The following is an 18,418-nucleotide window of genomic DNA, read 5'->3' on the forward strand; positions in this document are numbered from 1 at the left end:
TCAAATTCAGAAAAGAAAAACATTCAGCTAGAGACTAAAACTAAGCATGAGAAGTTTTATCTGAAAATATCTTTTTTCTTGTGAAAGATTAAAAGGAATGAAACAAGGACAAGAACAGATCAGCTTCTGCGACATTAACCGCAGGATAAATGGTTGTTCTTTTTTTCTTTCACAGTCTAATACTTCATTTAGGCACCTCTAACTACTTCTTTTTTTGCTACCACTTCTAAAACAAGTATTTCACTCTTCATGGGTCTTAAGGGTTTGGTAGCCACTTATGAATGAGCAATTATTAGGGGAGCAGATGTGCCTGCCTATCAGGCGTTTCTCTAACCAAATGGGGTGCGACACACCAGACCGCCACAGCTCCATGTCCTTTCCATCGTTGTACATATGCCAAATGACATGTATTTGTACTTATGAGCATGTAAACGGCAACCAATGTAAAATGCTTTCCTCCCTCCCATCTAAACAAAAAACACCCCACCCCACCCCTTGCAAACAGTAAGGGAAAAAGGAGCTTATCTGAATAATGGTAGACGTAAGTGGAGAAAATCCCTGGAAGTCAGCCTCTTAGCACAGATTTATGCAGGATACAGAGTTGCAGAGAGCATAAAACACAAGACATGTCAGATATTAGTTCACAGCCAAAGGGGCTACCAACTCCACTTTCTGCAGCCCTGGCTTTTCCTTGGGACTCTCATGTTCAACTAGTGACCAGACCTGACCCTGTCTAGTTTATGGGATTAGACACAATCATAGCCCAAGGTGATTATCACCAGCTATACAGTGTCACGTTATAAAGTCTAAGTGAGGTAAGAAACTTGTAAATAACAAAATTATCCTTTTATAGGGCTCTTAATTCAACAGTCCAGTCTGTTTCCTGTAGAAGTGATTAGTAATAGAAAATAATTAGGAGATGCCAGATGGGAGGAGGAGGTAAAAAAAAAAAAAAAAAAAGACTCAAAACTCGCACAGCTAAGGAAAGAGAACAACAAATGAGGGAGCTGCCAGCCAGCAACCCACCGCAGTCCCTCACCGTCTGGGAAGCTCTTTGCATAAGCAGTAAACGACAACCACGTGCTTGCTTTAGAGACTGCTCTGAAAGAGACCCACCTTCTCCTTTCTGAGGCCACTGCATGGATTATTCAGTTGTGAGAAGGCATAAAAAGTCAAGGGAAACCACAGGGTTGGTTTTTTTTAAGAAAGTTTATAATTTCCTTACATATGACTATGAGGCTTCCCTGCCATATATCTAGGCAGCCCTTTTGGAAACCTCAAGTATAAGGCCCACAGGGAAGGTAAGCAGCAGACTCCTACAGCGTGTTAGGACTGAAGCCATGACAGCTCTCCGTTGCTCATCAGGAGTTGAGCTGGACCTCTATTCCTGTGTCCCATATACTAAGGTCCACCAGGATGGGAAAAATCTCTCTCGCCCTGAAGAGCGCCCAAAGAAAGCTATCATTTTTGGCTCTTCAAGAGCTAAGGGAGATTCCTTCCTCCCTCCCTGTGATCCTCCTTGCACTAGCCTATCCCAGTTAAAAAGGAAGGAAACTTCTGCCAGGACACATTAAGAGAAGCTAAGGCTATACGGTACTTTTTTGAAAGGCATTAAAAATGTAACCAGACCCAAACCACCAAGCATTAGAAATCCTGGAAGAACCGCTGGCGATGGTGAGGGCTTCACACTGACTTACCTCACAACACTGAGAAACACGGGAAAACAATAATAGCTTATTCATTGCTAATGGTTTCATTTTATCAGTAGCAACACAACCAGTATTCTTCAGATTTAATTGCACAGCAACTGTACTCCTTTACAGCCTTTTTAACAGTTATGTACACTATTAATTTTACAAAAGGCTCAATCAGGCACAGGGCATATACTGAGCGTAATTATTCCCCACACTTTGCTGAGGGTCTGGTCTGTGAGCCTGAGAGACCAGACCCCCTGATTTCACATGGCAGCTGCCTGTCTCAGCATAATTAGACACTGGACTTTCTAAAGCCTTCATCTTTGTGTACACATTTCACATGTCAGATCATAAAAGAGCCACACTTACGTGAAAAAGCAGAAAGTAACATTGTCATGGTTTTGGCTGGGGTAGACTTAATTTTCTTTCTAGTAGCTGGTATAGTGTTATGTTTTGGATTTAGTATGAGAAGAATGCTGATAACTCACTGATGTTTTCAGTTGTTGCTAAGTAGCATTTATACCAAATCAAGAATTTTTCAGCTTCTCATGCCCAGCCAACAAGAAGGCTGGACGGGGGACACAGCCAGGACAGCTGAGCGAAAGTGGCCAAAGGGGTATTCCATACCATACGACATCATGCCCAGTATATAAACTGGGGGGAGTTGGCCAGGGGGAGTCACTGCTCAAGAACTGACTGGGCATCAGTTGGTGAGCAATTGCATTGTGCATCACTTGTTTTGTATATTCCAATTATTTTATTATCATTATTTTCTTCCTTTCCATCCTATTGGACTGTTCTTATCTCACCCCATGAGTTTTACTTTTTTTTCCCCGATTCTCTCCCCCATCCCACTGAGTGGGGGGGGGGGGGGGGAAGTGAGCAAGCAGCTGCATGGTGCTTAGTTGCTGGCTCGGGTTAAACTACAACAAACATGAAAAGTCATCTCAGCAAGCAGTCAAGTGACTTGTACTCATGACAAAAGGCTGAAGTGGGATGCTGATCCTCAACTGTGCTTACCTGCAAAATAGAGGAAATCTCTCTACAGGAGTAGCATCGTGACAGGAAGCACACTGTGCATTTGAAATGGAACCTGACCTAAGCCACTCCTCACTGTCTGAAGTTTGTGGAGCCTTATTTATTTTGAACCTTGTAATACTAGACCAGCAATAGGCAATCAGGCTACCAACAAAAGCATGTGACTTTCATTTCACATTAATCCCACACGTTATTGTGTGAGCATTAAATTAATGTGCTTTGGAGGCACAGGCATGCACACAGAGGCAGGCAGGTGAGGTCCTGCAAGGCTTACTGGAATCAGCTGGGATGCCATTTGTAACCCACAGGAACTAATAGAGCACAGCTGAGCACTGACCAGAGCTGGCAAGGAAAGAAGAAGAAAGAATTTGGCCTGGGAAAAACAGGAGAGTTATGGGACCATGTTTAGCACTAGAGCTGAGCTATAGGTCCAGTAAGAAACCCTTAAAAAACAAGTCTGGCTTGTTAATTTATCCTTTATAAGCACAAGATACTGACAAGAGAAAAATGAGATATTCTATGACCTGGGAATTAAATTAGCAAAGTTTATGCTTCATTTGGAAGCTCTGAATCTTACAACATGATCAGTTTATGTAATCTTTCTAGTGTATCAATTTTACTGCCACACTGAACATAAATAAAGGCTTAGGTTACTCTCAGTGATTATGAGTAGAAAAAGCACCCTGCAGTTTGGAGAAAAGAATTTTCTTTGTGCTGATGTCTGCACACTGGACAGCATGTTTCTCAGGTCTTAATAAACATATAGTTAAGTTAAAAACATATATGTTTATAAAAAGGCATCATAACCATTTGCAGTCTTAGTTTGAACTGTACATGCCATACATAATGACATAAATGGCACTAGATCCCTACCACCATAAATGCTAATGCACAGAAAGGGAAGATAAAGAAGACTAAGGCTGGGGCAACCTCCACAGAGTACGATGTTGCCAATATGTTGGAGCAGCTACCTAAAAAGTAGGCTTGTCTTTCATCTGGTAGGAACTTTCTTGCTATTGACAAAATTGTCTGTGCTTTGAAGTCTCTGCTGAAAGATGGGCTAAACCCAGAAGAAATAAATAGAAGTTTTTGCTTTCCACAGAGTTATGTTTTATTTATAAATTACATTAAACTTACAGAGTGATTGTCATGGACACCCGCGCAGGGACTGGAAAGGAACATTTCTGAGAAAAGAGTTGACAATCTCCTCAAGTTAACCCATGGGATTCTTCAGTGCTCAGTCTCCTGTGTCTTTAAATGTACTTTAAAGTAAACATTTATTAGTTGTACTTTTAAAACCATTATTTCTTTGTTGCTACCCTTGTTATAGCTATGGCTTGTCTAGAGTTTTATACATTACACACCCATCTTTTCTAATAAAATTAAGTTAATTTGAGTAAATAGAACTTCCAGCATCAAGATTTCTTCACTCTCAAAGCACATTTTCCTCCTGATTATTAAGACCACATCTTCTTTTTAGTTCTTATCAGTCCCAGCACTGGCATTACTGGGCACCGAACAGTGTTGTTCGAAGCTGTCTTCCTCCATCACAGACCTTGCTAAGGGAGCTTATGCTTCTACAATGGACTACTGTAACTTCCTCAGCTACATTTTCTGATGTCCTTTCACTGAAGATAAAATAAGCTTTGGTGAAGGAAGGTTTAAGGCAGATCTTACTAACAGATTTGACCGAGAACAGCAGTAGAAAAGTAGTAGTGCCATTAACAAAAATACCAGTGTCAGTTCAAGGCTGGAAAGTGAGACTGGTCCCTCTGCAAACACCCTTGATTTTTTATGTGAAGGCTCTTATGAATCTGTTAGAAATGTACACAGGGGTTGCAATTAACTTTGTGATCTGGATTATCTTTGGAGGCAGGCTTAAAAGCATGTTTCCTACTAGAATGACACAGAATTACATTTCCAGATCTCCTTGCACAGGGTTGCAGACAATCAGCCTTCATCGCCCTGGAGGAAAAAATAGTATCACCACTAAGGTCATTAAAAATAGAACAAGAGTGCTCTTGTTGGGTGACTGCTGCCACAAACCTTCTCTCAATTCTTTCCATCTGCAGGAATCGAACTGAATGTAGTACAGTCTAGAAGGGGTCTTTAATTGATTTGCAGCCACCAAAGTTTCTTGAAGAAATAGCACTTATCACCAAAGTAAACATGAATAGATGTGATTCAGTTGCTACCCTAACATTAACCTCAGCATTTCATTCTGAAAGACAGGATAACTCATACCTAATTATTTCATTTTCTCATAGCAGATATTAAATCCTGATTAAATCACTCATACAACTTCTTACATTACTATCTCAAAAGCATGTCAAAATGAAAAAAAAAATCATGTTTTGCAGGGCTTTCAAGAAGGACTTCAATTTATGTATTTAGGTTTTTATGAACTTTGAGAGCTACCATTTTTATAAAGTATTTAACTGAATCAAGTCATCTGCTCCAAGGCCATAATTACCTTTGAGAGTGGAGAATGTTCAGAGATCCATCAGTATTCAAGGCATGGGAGGAATAGTAAATCTTGTGATACTGGGTATTATTTCCACTTCCACACCAGGCCATACAGACTAAATCCACATGGGAAGCCCTCTTTCAAATGCATCTTAGCTCTCTCTTAACACACAGACCACGATGGCTGCACAATTGAGTTCTGAACAATCTGCAGACTCTTCTGGGAACCAGCATTACCTTTTAGCATGGCAGCTAAAATATCTATTCAGAGCATTCGAGCATGACAAGCACTCTCCTGTTTTCACTTTCCACTCCTCCAGTTATCTCTGACTATTTATTAATTCTTTCATAGGTTATGAAAATCATAAACCATTAACCAGGAATTTTAATTTTAATTTTTAATATATACTTGTACATGGTAAGCAGTCATATTCCTTCCCATAATCAGTGAAGCACATGCTGCGCAGTCAATTATATTCTCATGCTTTTCCTATTAAAAACTGCGTATCTTAAATCACACCACAATATGGTCTCTTGTAGGACTCAGTACTTAGGAGTGTTGTGATTTGTGTCCTACAAACCTCATCTAACAATTGCATAATTTTTGTCTTTTCATCTTTTATGGTCTTTAAATCCTTCCCCTTTACCAAGGTTCATTTTTAATGTATTGCATATGACAAGTCACCCAACACATGCTGAATTTTTCTACTGTAAATTAATTGCTGAAAAGAGGGGGGAACAAATAAAGTGTTATTAGTGCTTGCTGGAAGGAGGCATCTAACACAAATCTGTGGCGTTCCCTGCTACTGCCCCACATTAAATTAAAGGCTAGGTGAAGTGCTCTTTAATATTTAATTCTCAAGTTTGGGATGTGTTCTCTGGCTGCCCAATTTCCTCCACTTGATTTTATGGCAGAAAGCGAAACTACATTCCCACCAGCTGTTCCCCAGCCAGAGCCTGTGTGTCTTTCCTTCTTCTGAAGGGTTTATCTTTCATACACCACCCACACAGGACTGGGCAACAGTCGCAGGCACAAAGTTTAGATTCTGATCTGAACAACCTCAGAGTCTGCAAATCTGGCAATGTATTTTGGCTCAGGATGATCAATGTTCAAGACCCAGACTTCTTCCTCTCTTTATGGAGGAGGAAGCATACAGTACAGGGAGAAGCTGTGTGGCTACAGTATAAAACTGATTGAGACACATCAATTGCCAAATACTGTACCCTGTTAAATTTTCAACCTCACCAAGGGGCTAATAGCCTAATGTTGTAGCACACAGATTTTGCTGTTTGGATCATAAGCCAATGTTTTACTCTTGTTGGATTTTGAACAATTTTCTTTGACTTCTTTGTTAGAATTGTCAGTATCAATTCAGTGATATCTCTTTATATTGGACAACAGGAATCACTCTGCCATCCCTCCCACCAGAGAGAAAGAAAAACTACTTGACCTATTTATAAACGTCCTATAAGAAAGCTTCCTGATATCATGGTTAAATGATTCATAATAAGGTAAATACTATGTTATTATTAATTGAAGTTTTCAAGTAAGTATCAGTAAGAACCAGGAGCCTGCACAAAAAGGGTAAATTTACCTTCTGAGCAATTTAGTCAAGGATATGTATATTTTTCTTATTTCATTATTATTATTTTACCAAAGAAAGCTTATAAACTTGCAGAGAGATTGAGTCTTCTGTTTAAGTGGAGATGTAATCTTTCCTGTGTTCCTTGCTGCTAGCATGTTAACTTTTTATAGTAAGTAGGCTTTTAGAAAAGCCAGAGAAATATTTCCTTTCATCCAGTACTCATGCTTTAAATGCAAATTATTTGTCAAACAAGTATATATATCATCATTTCAATTTTTTTTTAATAAAATTAACCACCAGGCATGATTCAGTCCTCCAGCCAGTCAGTTATGTTCACCTCACTGAACCTGAAACGGTTCTCCCAGGCTGTCAAGGTGACAGCTTTAGTGGGTGTGCAAGTAGTCCAGTCCCCCAGACAGTGATGGGAGACACCTGGAAAAGCCCTCCAAGGCCTCCTCTCCCCACCACTCCTACACTGCACATAGCCACCACCCCCCATGAGACATTCATCAAGGCCACCACCGTATCCCTCCCCCTTACCATGCTCCCCACACCCTGTGACTTACAGAGGAGGGAGAAAGGATTTGGCAAGCCTTAGCTGGACGCTGGGGCTTGTTCCAAATGCTGAGGTTGCTACTGGGATCGGGTGTTGGCCATGGGGTTGAATGCCTTATTCTCCTTGGAGATTGGTTGGTTGAAGTGACACTCGGGACTCTCTGTGTCATCTTCCAGCAAAGACCCTGAGACGTGTATAGGCAGTGAAGATGTCACCTCTGTGCCACTCCTGCGCAGCCATGGGTAGTAATCCCAACTGGATAACAACTTCAATATTAAACTGAAATCTCCACATTTAACTATACTGTGATGCCTGTGTGCCTCATTGTCTTCACATAAACATGGTTCCAAGACAAATAAAGAGAAAAGGCTCAAAAGCTGGGCTTCAGGCCAGTAAACACCACTGCTGTTGAACAATGTTGCAGATGAAGCCACCTGAGTTCCTTATAACTTCCAGACAAACGGGGTGGGATGTTGCAATTACATAATTAACCTCTCTAAAGGTTTTTCACCTAAAATTTCAATCTGTGAGAAATAGTTAATAGTTCTTGTGCTATTTCATGAAAAATGTTTCAAAACAATATGTAAACCTTGTTGGTAAGTCTGACATAACACCGTGTAATCTATGGAAAAACCAGCATTTTTCAATAATAATAACTGAAATCCCTTTCCTATGAAAATTTTTTCAACAGTCTAAAAAATGCTGTGACAGAACAGAGTTCTGTTGTCACTTGAAAGTTGCTAAATGCAGGAAGAGTTAATTTTACCAAAGAAACCCAAAGCAGTGACTTCCAGAACTCTTACAGAAGATTTTTACCCAGGCTTTGCATTATAATGAAAATCCTTTTGAAACAGCATGCTGCAAGTCAGTGGCTGTCAAGAGCTGTAACCAATAACTAACCCCTCTACTATTGGTACCTAACAGGCAAGAAATCGGATATTTAATATGGTCAGCTAGCTTCAATATCCCCACCAGTATTTCTTTTGTCAAAGTGATCTGATAACAGTGAAGATTCATACTTTAAGCTAAGTTGGGTACTTCATCTCTCAGCAAATTCAATGCAGGATGACAGACTCTGCTGGAGAAGGATTTGAAGGACCAAAGCCATGAGCCTCCTCTCTCTGTGGACTCTGTACGGAGCTTAGTTTTACTGTAATAGTCATGTATGTTGGAAATTGTCAGTGAGACCTTTCCTCCACTTCAACAAAAACTGAAATCATAGACATATTTCTGATTGGAAAGATAAACAGATGATCCCAACTAAGGTTAGCATTTCTTCTAAGCTTTATAAGCATATTAGACACTCCTAATGTCATTCTGAAGTTTGTGAAATAGGGGAGCATATCAGACTATTATACATGCATTAACACCTACACACATGTGAAAATACACTTTAAAAAGACTTTCATATGTCAGCTTTTCAATAAACAAAGTATTTAGCTTAACATGATGGAATTTACATTATGTTTTCTTTTTAAGTTTAGTCTCTGCCACACAAATGAAGTTTCAGGCAGCTGCTTTGTCTGCCTGATCCATTCCCAACCTCCTTTAATATTTCTATTTTCACCAGTTCTAAGATTTCTTTGTTGTTCATTTTTCTTTTATAATCCAGGACGCAGTTAGTTCTCAGCTGATACTGCAACTCTCTGAAGAGAGCAATCCTTCTTCATAAGTCTGGCTGAGGCCAAAAATAGCTCTGTCAGCTTCTGACAGGCTGAACTTAGCCAAGTGAAATGTTTTAACATTTTATCAACTTAATGAACAGTCTTATTTATAATGTGGACAACTTTACTGTCATTTTATGCAGACTGCTGAATAGATTATGGAATGCATTTGTTTGGGGAATGCTGAATGTGTTAAGAAACATAATTTTGGACCAAAGGGCAGTTGTCTTATAAACTGTAAACAATGTTAAGATTAAATATTCTTAGCCTGTTTGAAATAAAAGAGTGGCTTAATGGTAACATCTATAACTGTGAAAATACCTGAAAAAAGGAACCTTGCAATGATAAATAACTAACCACCAAATCATAGAAATTTGCAATATGCAAAGATTACCATTAAAAAACCCTACAACCCTACAACAGTTTAAATATTATTACTAATGCAATACTGGAAATAAATATGTAGACTAAATATCTACAGATACCTTCAGCACTTTATAGTAGAGGAGGAGGGTTAAAAGCACAAAATAAAAAGGTCTAACAGAAAAAAGAGTGTGGGTTAACAATTGCTTACCCTCTTTTCTGCTACCTCATCCTCTCCTGTAGACTCTTTGCCATCATGTTCATCTCTCAGGGTTGGCATGTGTTTTTGGTGTGCTGGCTCTCTGTTTAAAGTTGTATATCCTATGTGTTCATAAATTGGATTTATTGTCATCTTGGCAATGTATTCAGCTGCCTTCGTTTCAATATAAAGAGTAATCAATCCATCTGTCACCAGGTCATGGATGGACTCAAAACGTTTCTCCCCAACAAAGTGCTTTCCATCGTAGTAGAGTCTGAAGTTTCTGGTTTGACTTCCAAATCTGCCTCAATGAAATGGGAAAGTTTTTTTTATAAAGAATAGTAAGCAGAATAAAGAAGAGTAAGCAAGCCTTTGCAAACAATAAAAAACACTTTAGCACTTAATGCTGTGACTATGCTCTGTGTCTGGTCCAGATGAGAATGAAAAACTCAACCACTGCTTAGCACAGATAGGAAGGACAGAGCAACAACAACCGCAGACAGATAGCCAAAACAGTGACTGTCCCAGAAGGAGCTGTTTGTTCTCTTATTCTTTTAGCCCCTCCATTATACTGTGGAAAAACTGAAAATTACTTCACACTCTTTATGGCTTTTTTTAGTACTTTACTACTGCATCGCTGTAGTCAATTTGCTTGGCTCTGATATGAAGAGTTCTCATAATAGAGTCCTCTATTACGGTTGATCAATACGGAGTTTTGATGCCGTCTCGGACCTCTGCGCCCCTGCTTGCTTGCAGGAAGAGGCCATTCAGGGTTCAGCTGAGCTTCAGTGCCAACAATTACACTGAAGCAGAACCACTGCCAGAATTGGAGCAGCACAGGACAAAATGGCACAAGGGCAAGCATTCTTTATTCCTGGCCAAAGGCCAAGGACTAACTCTTCAAGCTTTGTACAAAAGTCCTTCTGTGTTATGCTTGTTAAGTCCTGAGCTTCAAGCAAATCTTTGTAATATACAGGAAACACAACGTGGAAGCTATCTGATGGCTAGCCATTCTGCAGTTGGGGTGGAGTAGGGTTTTGATACAGGCTCTTAGCAACCATAAGAATGCCAATTTCACCTGAATATTAGCATATTTTCAAAAACTGTACTTAAGAGTCTGTAACAAATTTCTGCCTAAAAGCAACGTGAAAACACACCAGTGTTTGCACTTGGCAACAACCAATGCATTTCCTGCGGAGAAGATGGAGGCAAGAAGCTGCTTTCACAGCTCACTCCAGTGTTACTCCTTGGTCAGACAGCAGCAAGGGTGGCTGCTCAGGATATCGGGCCCCCTTATGAGGTCAGATCTGCCAAATAAATGTTAAAAACTGAACTTGAAAGGATGGATTGCTTTCACTTTACAATCCATTGCTTCACAGGAGATGTTAAGGAACAAAGTAAACCCTGGTGCTTTGCTGAAGTGGCTCCTTTTCAATGGGGCCTTGCCAAACAGGGGAAAGCATAATTTTAGACCTTGCCTCAGGTGAAATTTCTTGCAAATATGGGCAAAAACACTTGCTCTGTGATGTATACTTTTTTTCTTGTGTTCTGAATCAAAATTCCAACCTTCCCATCCCCCTATCAATAATCTGACAGTGACTATAACTTCAGGAGCTGCTATTTTTATGTAATGCTCAAATGTGAGCAGGCCCTCAGGAATCTCTGTCCTGCTCAGTATGAAAAAGGGACATGATGTGTATGAACTACCTGGGCCTTTTACTGGAAATGAACTGGTACTTCTACACACATTTTTATGCTGCACAAACCAAAAGTCCACTGAATCAAACTGAAAAGCAAGAAGTTACAAAATGACAGAAAGAAATACAGTTTTACCCAATGCTAATTTCATCACAGGATGCAATTCTGAGTGAATGTAAGTCATTCAGAAACTAGAAAGATAATGTCCTAAGTTACAGCAGAAGGGATAGGAACACGTTCAGGCCCATTCTTCAGGGCATCTTTCTACTCAACGTAGCGTGTTGCAAAGAAGCTTTGACCATGAGACGTGCTCCTTGCATACCCTCCACTGTCAGAGGAGTCAGCATGAGCCAAGTGTGCTCAGCACTTTGCAGTGCCAAAGTGAGCAACCTTCACTGTCTTCTGCTCAAGTCAGTGGGAATAATGCACATGGAGTGCATACAAGCACTGTGATGTTAAAATTTGGCAGGAGAACTGAGTAAGTTTGAAGGTGAAGAATAATGGACCTTAAATGACAACATGCAATAGAATTATTTTTATTAAGAGATGTAGCAGGTGAACTGCTGCTCTAATCAGTAACATATGCTCTGACAGTATTCATAGCAGTTTTAAACAAGCTGAAGGTCACTTATGGCTCTTAGCTTTCTAGAAGAGAAAGTATTACACTAATCTTATCAAGAGAAGATAAGGCACAGAAAGCTTCTCAGGGCCTATTACTAAGTACACATGGTGTCTTGATTTTAGTAACATCCTTCAGAGTCTAAAACAAAGTTCTGAAGAACAAGATGGCTAAATGCAGAGAACAAACAAAAGTTCTTAAAGGATTAATCTTTTTCCCATCAGGGTCAGTAGGTACACGGTTCTAGCCCAGCTATGTTTTCCTGAGTAGCCCCTACGCTGTACGTCTGTTCAGACTGCTGCACATGAAGCGTGTCTTTGAGAGATACTACAAGGAATAGGATTTCCAAAAGTACATAATCTTTATCCCACTGCTCCTGACCCACATTTCAGCACATGAGTATCTCATAGACAACATTCCACAGTTTTAGTTCTTTAACATCTTAGCATCCCATGCCTAAATACATCTCCCTCGTCAACCTCACAAACAGACATAAACTTCCTCCTGTATGGATCTGGGGAACTGCACATCAATTTCTTTTGGCATGTGTGGCCTTCCAAAGGTACATTCAACTTTCTCGATTTAAAATACATTAGGATAATTTAACTATTACCACTTAAAGAAAGGTATTTAGACAAACAAATTACTCCGCATCAGTGTCATAACCACTTGGAAAAGGTGCTTGCTTATCAGCTGCAAGAGGTGAACATTGAATGGTTTGCCTTTATCTGATTTCCCATTTGTTCCAAATCAAACTTTTTTCTCTCTATTCATTTCTTATTGGATACGTTGTGGGGAAATGTACTGTTTTTCAAATAGAAACCTATTAGCAACAAGAAAGAAAAAAAAGAACCCCAAAACCCCACAAATCAATGAAACACCAATCTCTTACAAAGATGGTACCATCAATAATGCATCTTGGAATCTTGTTTTATTTCTTTCTGATCACACAATGATACTACTCTGATCAAATTACAATATCAATGCAAACATACTTGTCCAATTGCAAATGATCAATTAAAATTTAATCATCAGTCCCTTCAGTCTTACTTAAAACTATGGTTTAAATTTTTCCATTAGCAAGAATATTTCCTTATGTTTACTTTCAATAACATTACTGCAGCCTGGTTAATTATACATTACTGTGGCAACTAAGTAGAGCCAAGATCTGATATTTCAACTTCCTGATGGTGTCTTCCTAAAGGCAAGCACCAGTACCAGCTGTTTTTTGTTTAAGAAATAGAAAGCAGGACACAGATAATGTATGTTCTCTTTTGGTTTAAACAGCGGAACATTAGATGTTTTTCCAAGAAAAAGAAATAGACCTCTGACATGTCAAACAGCCTCATTGTGTCCACTGTGCATTTGTTTGCAAGCAGCAGGACTACAGATAAAAGACTTTTTTTTATTCCAAGTTGTCTGAAAAGCAATCACTCTGTCTAGTCCCTTTGGTTGCCAGTGGGGCAGAGTGGATAACGTGGGAAAACGTATTAAGTGGCAGAGCAAATGTGGCTAGCAATAAAGGACTCAGGAGTTGAATTAGGTATCATAGCATGAGAGAGAGAGAGAGGCTTCAGGCTCAGCCACCTACTCTGTATGCAGCATTCACTGATGAAACAAAAGGAAGAAGTAAAAGACTGAGAGCCCATCCGTACTTTCTTACCATCTAAGAAGATGGATTTTACAGTCCACACACAGAATTGTACAGTAGCTATTCACCTCTTTCACAGGCCATTTTATGATGAGAAGAGTATCTAGACAAAGGCATTATTTAAAACGTGTAGCTGCAACCAGACCACAAAGTTAATGCCCCTCGGGGCTGCTCGTGTCCTCATTAATTTCAAGCAACTTCATACACTGAGCTGGGAAATCTTAAGTTCTGTACATGTGCCTGAAGGTCACTTGGACTTAATCTTCCCTTGAAGAAAAAGTATCTTAATGTGCTTTGCAGCCAGAAGGTAGAAGTCTCACTTAAAATTAGGTGCCAGAATTTCAGCTCTAACTTCTGAAAGCTCTCAACCAACACTCCATAAAAAGCCACAGAAATATAAGTGATCTTGCAATCAGGAATGTCTCCTAATCATGCTGTGTTCATGTGAAAGAAAAAAATTATTCCACAGATCCTCTTTTGGCCCATTTCCTTGTCAAAGAAACACAAGTCTTGCATGCAGCCAAAACCTCTTCTACACAGTTATCCCTGAAGGTCTCCAACTCCTGAAAACAGCTCATTTTTGGTTTTTGTTTTTGTTTTGTTTTGGGTTTTTTTGTTTTTTTTTTTTGTTTTTTGGGGGTTTTTTGGGGTTTTTTTGTGTTGTTGTTTTTTACTATTTATTGGCAACAACATTTCTGAGGATGGCCAGGGAAATGTGGAACTTGCCATCTTCCCAGAATATCTGCCTGACAAATAGCATCATCTCCAAAACCTCAGCAGTAGTTCATAAGAACACAATACGCATAAATGAAATCAAATGCATTAGGGGTTGAATGTAAAGGTGCATTTTATACAAGTGGAGACAAAACCCCCTCATTGTCTGACATGGCTGGGAAAGATGGCAGAGTACAGTCACTATAGATAGTTTTCCTATGCCATTTGGAAGGGCAGCATTGGCTAGCCGGCTGACTGTTGCTTGATGAACAATAATTAGGCATAAAGTTATCCCTAAAACCTGATCAGACCCATGCGCTGGCTGAACACATGGAAATGCATGGCTTAATTCAGCATGGAAAAAGTGTGGCATCCTTCAGAACAGAAATGCCAGAGCTGGAACTGCAATGTGCCTACCCCATGCCAATGCAGACACAACCTTCAGCTCGCTCTGCCTAATCAGGATCAAGTAAAAAAAATCAGAGCGGTGCGGTATCATTGACAACAGCTTCCCAGCAGTCTCTCTCAATCGAGACTGAAGACCGTTTACCTGCATCACTGCCCAGAATCACTGCCCAGACTTCCTTGTCCAAGAGGGAAACAATATCGTGCAAATAGCTTGCTGCAAACAGCAGTCAGTGAGGACCAGAGGAATGGCACTTTCCTGTGGATCATGAGCACTGTCAGCGACAACACAAGTGAAACGGAGACAACTGCTCTAGGGCATCGGCAGCAGGTAACAGCTGCTGAAAACAATGAAGACTGAAAGTGTTACCAGCTGTTGGTACCTGTAATGGTGTGTTTCACAAATAAATCTAACAAAATAATAAGAAAAGTCTTCTTTTGTCTCAATGTCTTATTTTACTTTTAACAGCTGATTTTCACCATCCCAAACTCTGAACAAACGTCAGCTGGTCAAGGACCATGTATGCTATTAATATGCAGTAAGATCACTTAACACTTAAGATCACTCTTAATTTTCTTGATCAGTGACAGATCATTTGAAAATAATCTGTTTGGTTCTGAAAAGAAGCTCTTGTACAGATGTATTACCTCTTCTTAGCACTGTGCTTGCATGCCCTATTCCATTTAAGTCCCTGGAACTGATTAGATGATTGAATCAGAATCAATACCAATGTTGTGGGCAATTTTTTACTGCTTTTTCTACCTGATGAAACCTCTGTGCTTCCTGGGAAAATACTTGTTGTGGTTACTAAGATGCATCTGAAGTCCATACACACATGGGAAAGTAGTAAGAGCCTGATATCTTCTCTTTAAATGAAAGCAGTATTTGGAAACCTATGCCAACATGCCTGGAATAAACACCTTCTGGAAATGTGACTAGCAGGAATGTTAGTAACTTTCACAGTTTCATATTAAGCAAATAGTTATGTTTCTTTACCAAAAATTTTGAAGAAATGTTCTCCAAGAGTTAATTCTACAGTGCGACTTCATGCTACTGGAGCTTTCGTATTACTTTAAAGCAGAACTGTGTTTTAATTCTTCCAAGCTAAGGTATCAACCCTCACTAGTGTCTGCTCAGAAAAATTCAACACGTGCATGCAAATTTTACTCTGCCTATGTATAACATTTTCATTTTAGGTCATATATGACATTGTTTTCTCTGGTAAATTTAGAAGTAGAACAACATCAGATCTGTAACAGAAATTCCACTGCAATCATGCATAATATGGAGAGAGAACTGCCACAGCATAATGCTCAAACACGTTCATTTTTGTTTCCCTTACAGCAGCTTTTCCTACAAGGGTTTAAGTTCATAAAATCATAGAATAGTTTGGGTTGGAAGGGACCTTTAAAGGTCATCTAGTCCAACCCCCCTGCAACGAGCAGGGACACCTTCAACTAGATCAGGTTGCTCAGAGCCCTGTCCAACCTGACCTTGAATGCTTCCAGGGATGGGGCATCTGCCACCTCTCTGGGCAACCTGTTCCAGTGTTTCACCACCCTCACTGTAAAAAAATCTAAAATCTACCGTCTTTATTTTAAAAGTTACTCATGACTGTCACATTTCTTTTTTGCTTCTACAGTTTTTCTTACACTGAAAGCAACTTGCTCTTAATTTATCTTACTAAGACAATATCCATATTTTAATTCAGTATATCAAGGAAACCTGAGTGGAAGACATCAAGTGAAAACCCAAAGAAATGTCCTTATAATAAAATAGCTTTGCAAGTACAAAAAGGGGTTTTGGAGAGCAGAGTGGAAAACATTGTTTTTGTTGTTGTTCCTGTTTTGGTTTTGTTTTTCAATGTACACTCTACAGGTTGTTGTTCAAGGTCTCAAATTTTATATTTTAATAAAAATATATTTAAAATTTCTCTTAGATTAAAAATATCTAGAGTAAGACTTCTGTTCCAGTGAGACTTTGTCAAATCTGATTTGCCTTAAGCCGCTGTTGATCCCAACCTTAGAATGCAGGTTTACTTAACTTACTTAAAGCTATTACACAGTGTGCTACTTACTTAAGTTGTTTTCTCAACTATTCTACCTCTGATCTTCTAGTAATCGCTCACCACTTTTTTCACAAACAGTGAGATTCGCCAATATATTAATCCTGCTCTCTAAAATGTTTTTTCCTCAAAGCTGCATTCCTTAACAATAAACAAGCACAATAATGCAAAATTAAATGGTTCCTGCATATACAATATGCACTGTTAGAAATTTGGGGCTACTAACAGCTCATCAATACAGATTGATAGCTTTTCTATTATTACACTGTTTTTCTAGAATACAGTTTCTTCCTATGTGCAAATGCAGCAGTAGGTGGGGCAGATGTCAAATTATTACTGAAACTGTTAAGAGTTCATTTACTTATCTCAAGTTATAAAAGAAAAAAAAAGCTTGATTCTTCTCCTAGCAGCTATCAAATCAGGAGGAACTATACTTAACTCAGCTGAGCTACATCAAGTATAAAAGAGGGAGAAGGAAGAGGAAAACAGCCAGAAAACATTTATTTGTCAGTTGTTTTAGTGTTTGAATAATTCAGAAATGTTTTGATGAAAACAATTATGAGATTAAACAACAATATGAGGCTATTATGTGTTATTTTGAAAACATATTCATAAAGCATCCATAATATTTACAGCTGAAGGACTTTTTTGTTTATTGATGAAGCACAGGAAAAAAAGTTGTTTCTCCAAACACAAGAATTTAATAAATTTGTATTTCAAAAGCATGCAAAAGAAGAGGCCAGCCAAAAGGACTAGCTTGGAGATATATTTCTAACTAGCATTTTCTAAAAGGAATAGAGCAAAATGGCATTCCGGTAGAACCTGCAGAAGACAGAAAAGGTATGTATCCTTTTGACAGGGGAGGGAACAGGGGTGAAAAGGAGAGTGCAACGTATGCGATGTAGATGTATAAACAATTTAATTATCAACAGATTGCATTATAATTTGACTTTTTACTACTTCAACTCCAACAGTGCCTAGAAGCTTCAAACCAGGCAGACTATACATCATAAAATCAGCACAGTACCACACAGATTCCTGCTCAGAAGCTGTGACTCAGTGTAGTCTGAGAGATGGTGTACAACTTTCGGTTTGTCTGGGCCATTTTTAAGAGATCCTAGACTTTTGTACTGAACAGGCATGTGAAACAACATAGGAAAGAAAATGTCCTCTCTAATGCAGAAATGGGGCATGGAAAACTTAAAAGCCTCAAGCCAAGTCATATGTGAAGCCAAGAAGTGAGCCTCGATCTTCTGAGCTCCACCACAGTGCCTCACCACAAGCCCAATGCCTCTTCTGTCCACCAGATTACAGTAGATCTTCGTGGCGCAGCAGAAGCTATAGTCAAGAGGTGAAGGACATGGCATAAAATGAACATGAGCTATATGCACTGAGCACAGACAGCTCTTGGACAAGTTACCAAAAAGATCACAACACCACCAAAGCAGAGAATATTCCTCTGAGAAGTGCTGAACTTACACAAGCAGGAGAAAGACTGCAGCAAACTGAATTGCCAAAGATAAATTAGACACTCTAGCCAAAAGAAAACAGAGCTGACAACAACAACAGATGGGAAGAGGAGGGAAGGAGAACAGGAACACAGCAAGAAGACGTGAACCATAAGGAAAAAAGCATTCGAGTCTGTGGGAGGGCCTAGGTAGCCAGTTAATTACTCATTAAGGTTAGTAGCTATTTATTA

General features: G+C 39.3%; 1 protein-coding gene across 1 annotated transcript in view; it reads right to left on the reverse strand.

Annotated features, from left to right (window-relative positions):
- Positions 1 to 18,418, reverse strand: part of CHN1 (chimerin 1) — a 106,046-nt gene that overhangs the window by 43,934 nt on the left and 43,694 nt on the right. The window contains exon 6 of the mRNA XM_069781476.1: positions 9,579 to 9,867. Within this exon, the coding sequence (XP_069637577.1) occupies positions 9,579 to 9,867 (289 nt within the window). The remainder of the gene's footprint in view (positions 1 to 9,578; positions 9,868 to 18,418) is intronic.

This window comes from Haliaeetus albicilla, chromosome 4 (assembly GCF_947461875.1).
Source record: "Haliaeetus albicilla chromosome 4, bHalAlb1.1, whole genome shotgun sequence".
Classification (NCBI taxonomy): Eukaryota; Metazoa; Chordata; class Aves; order Accipitriformes; family Accipitridae; genus Haliaeetus; species Haliaeetus albicilla.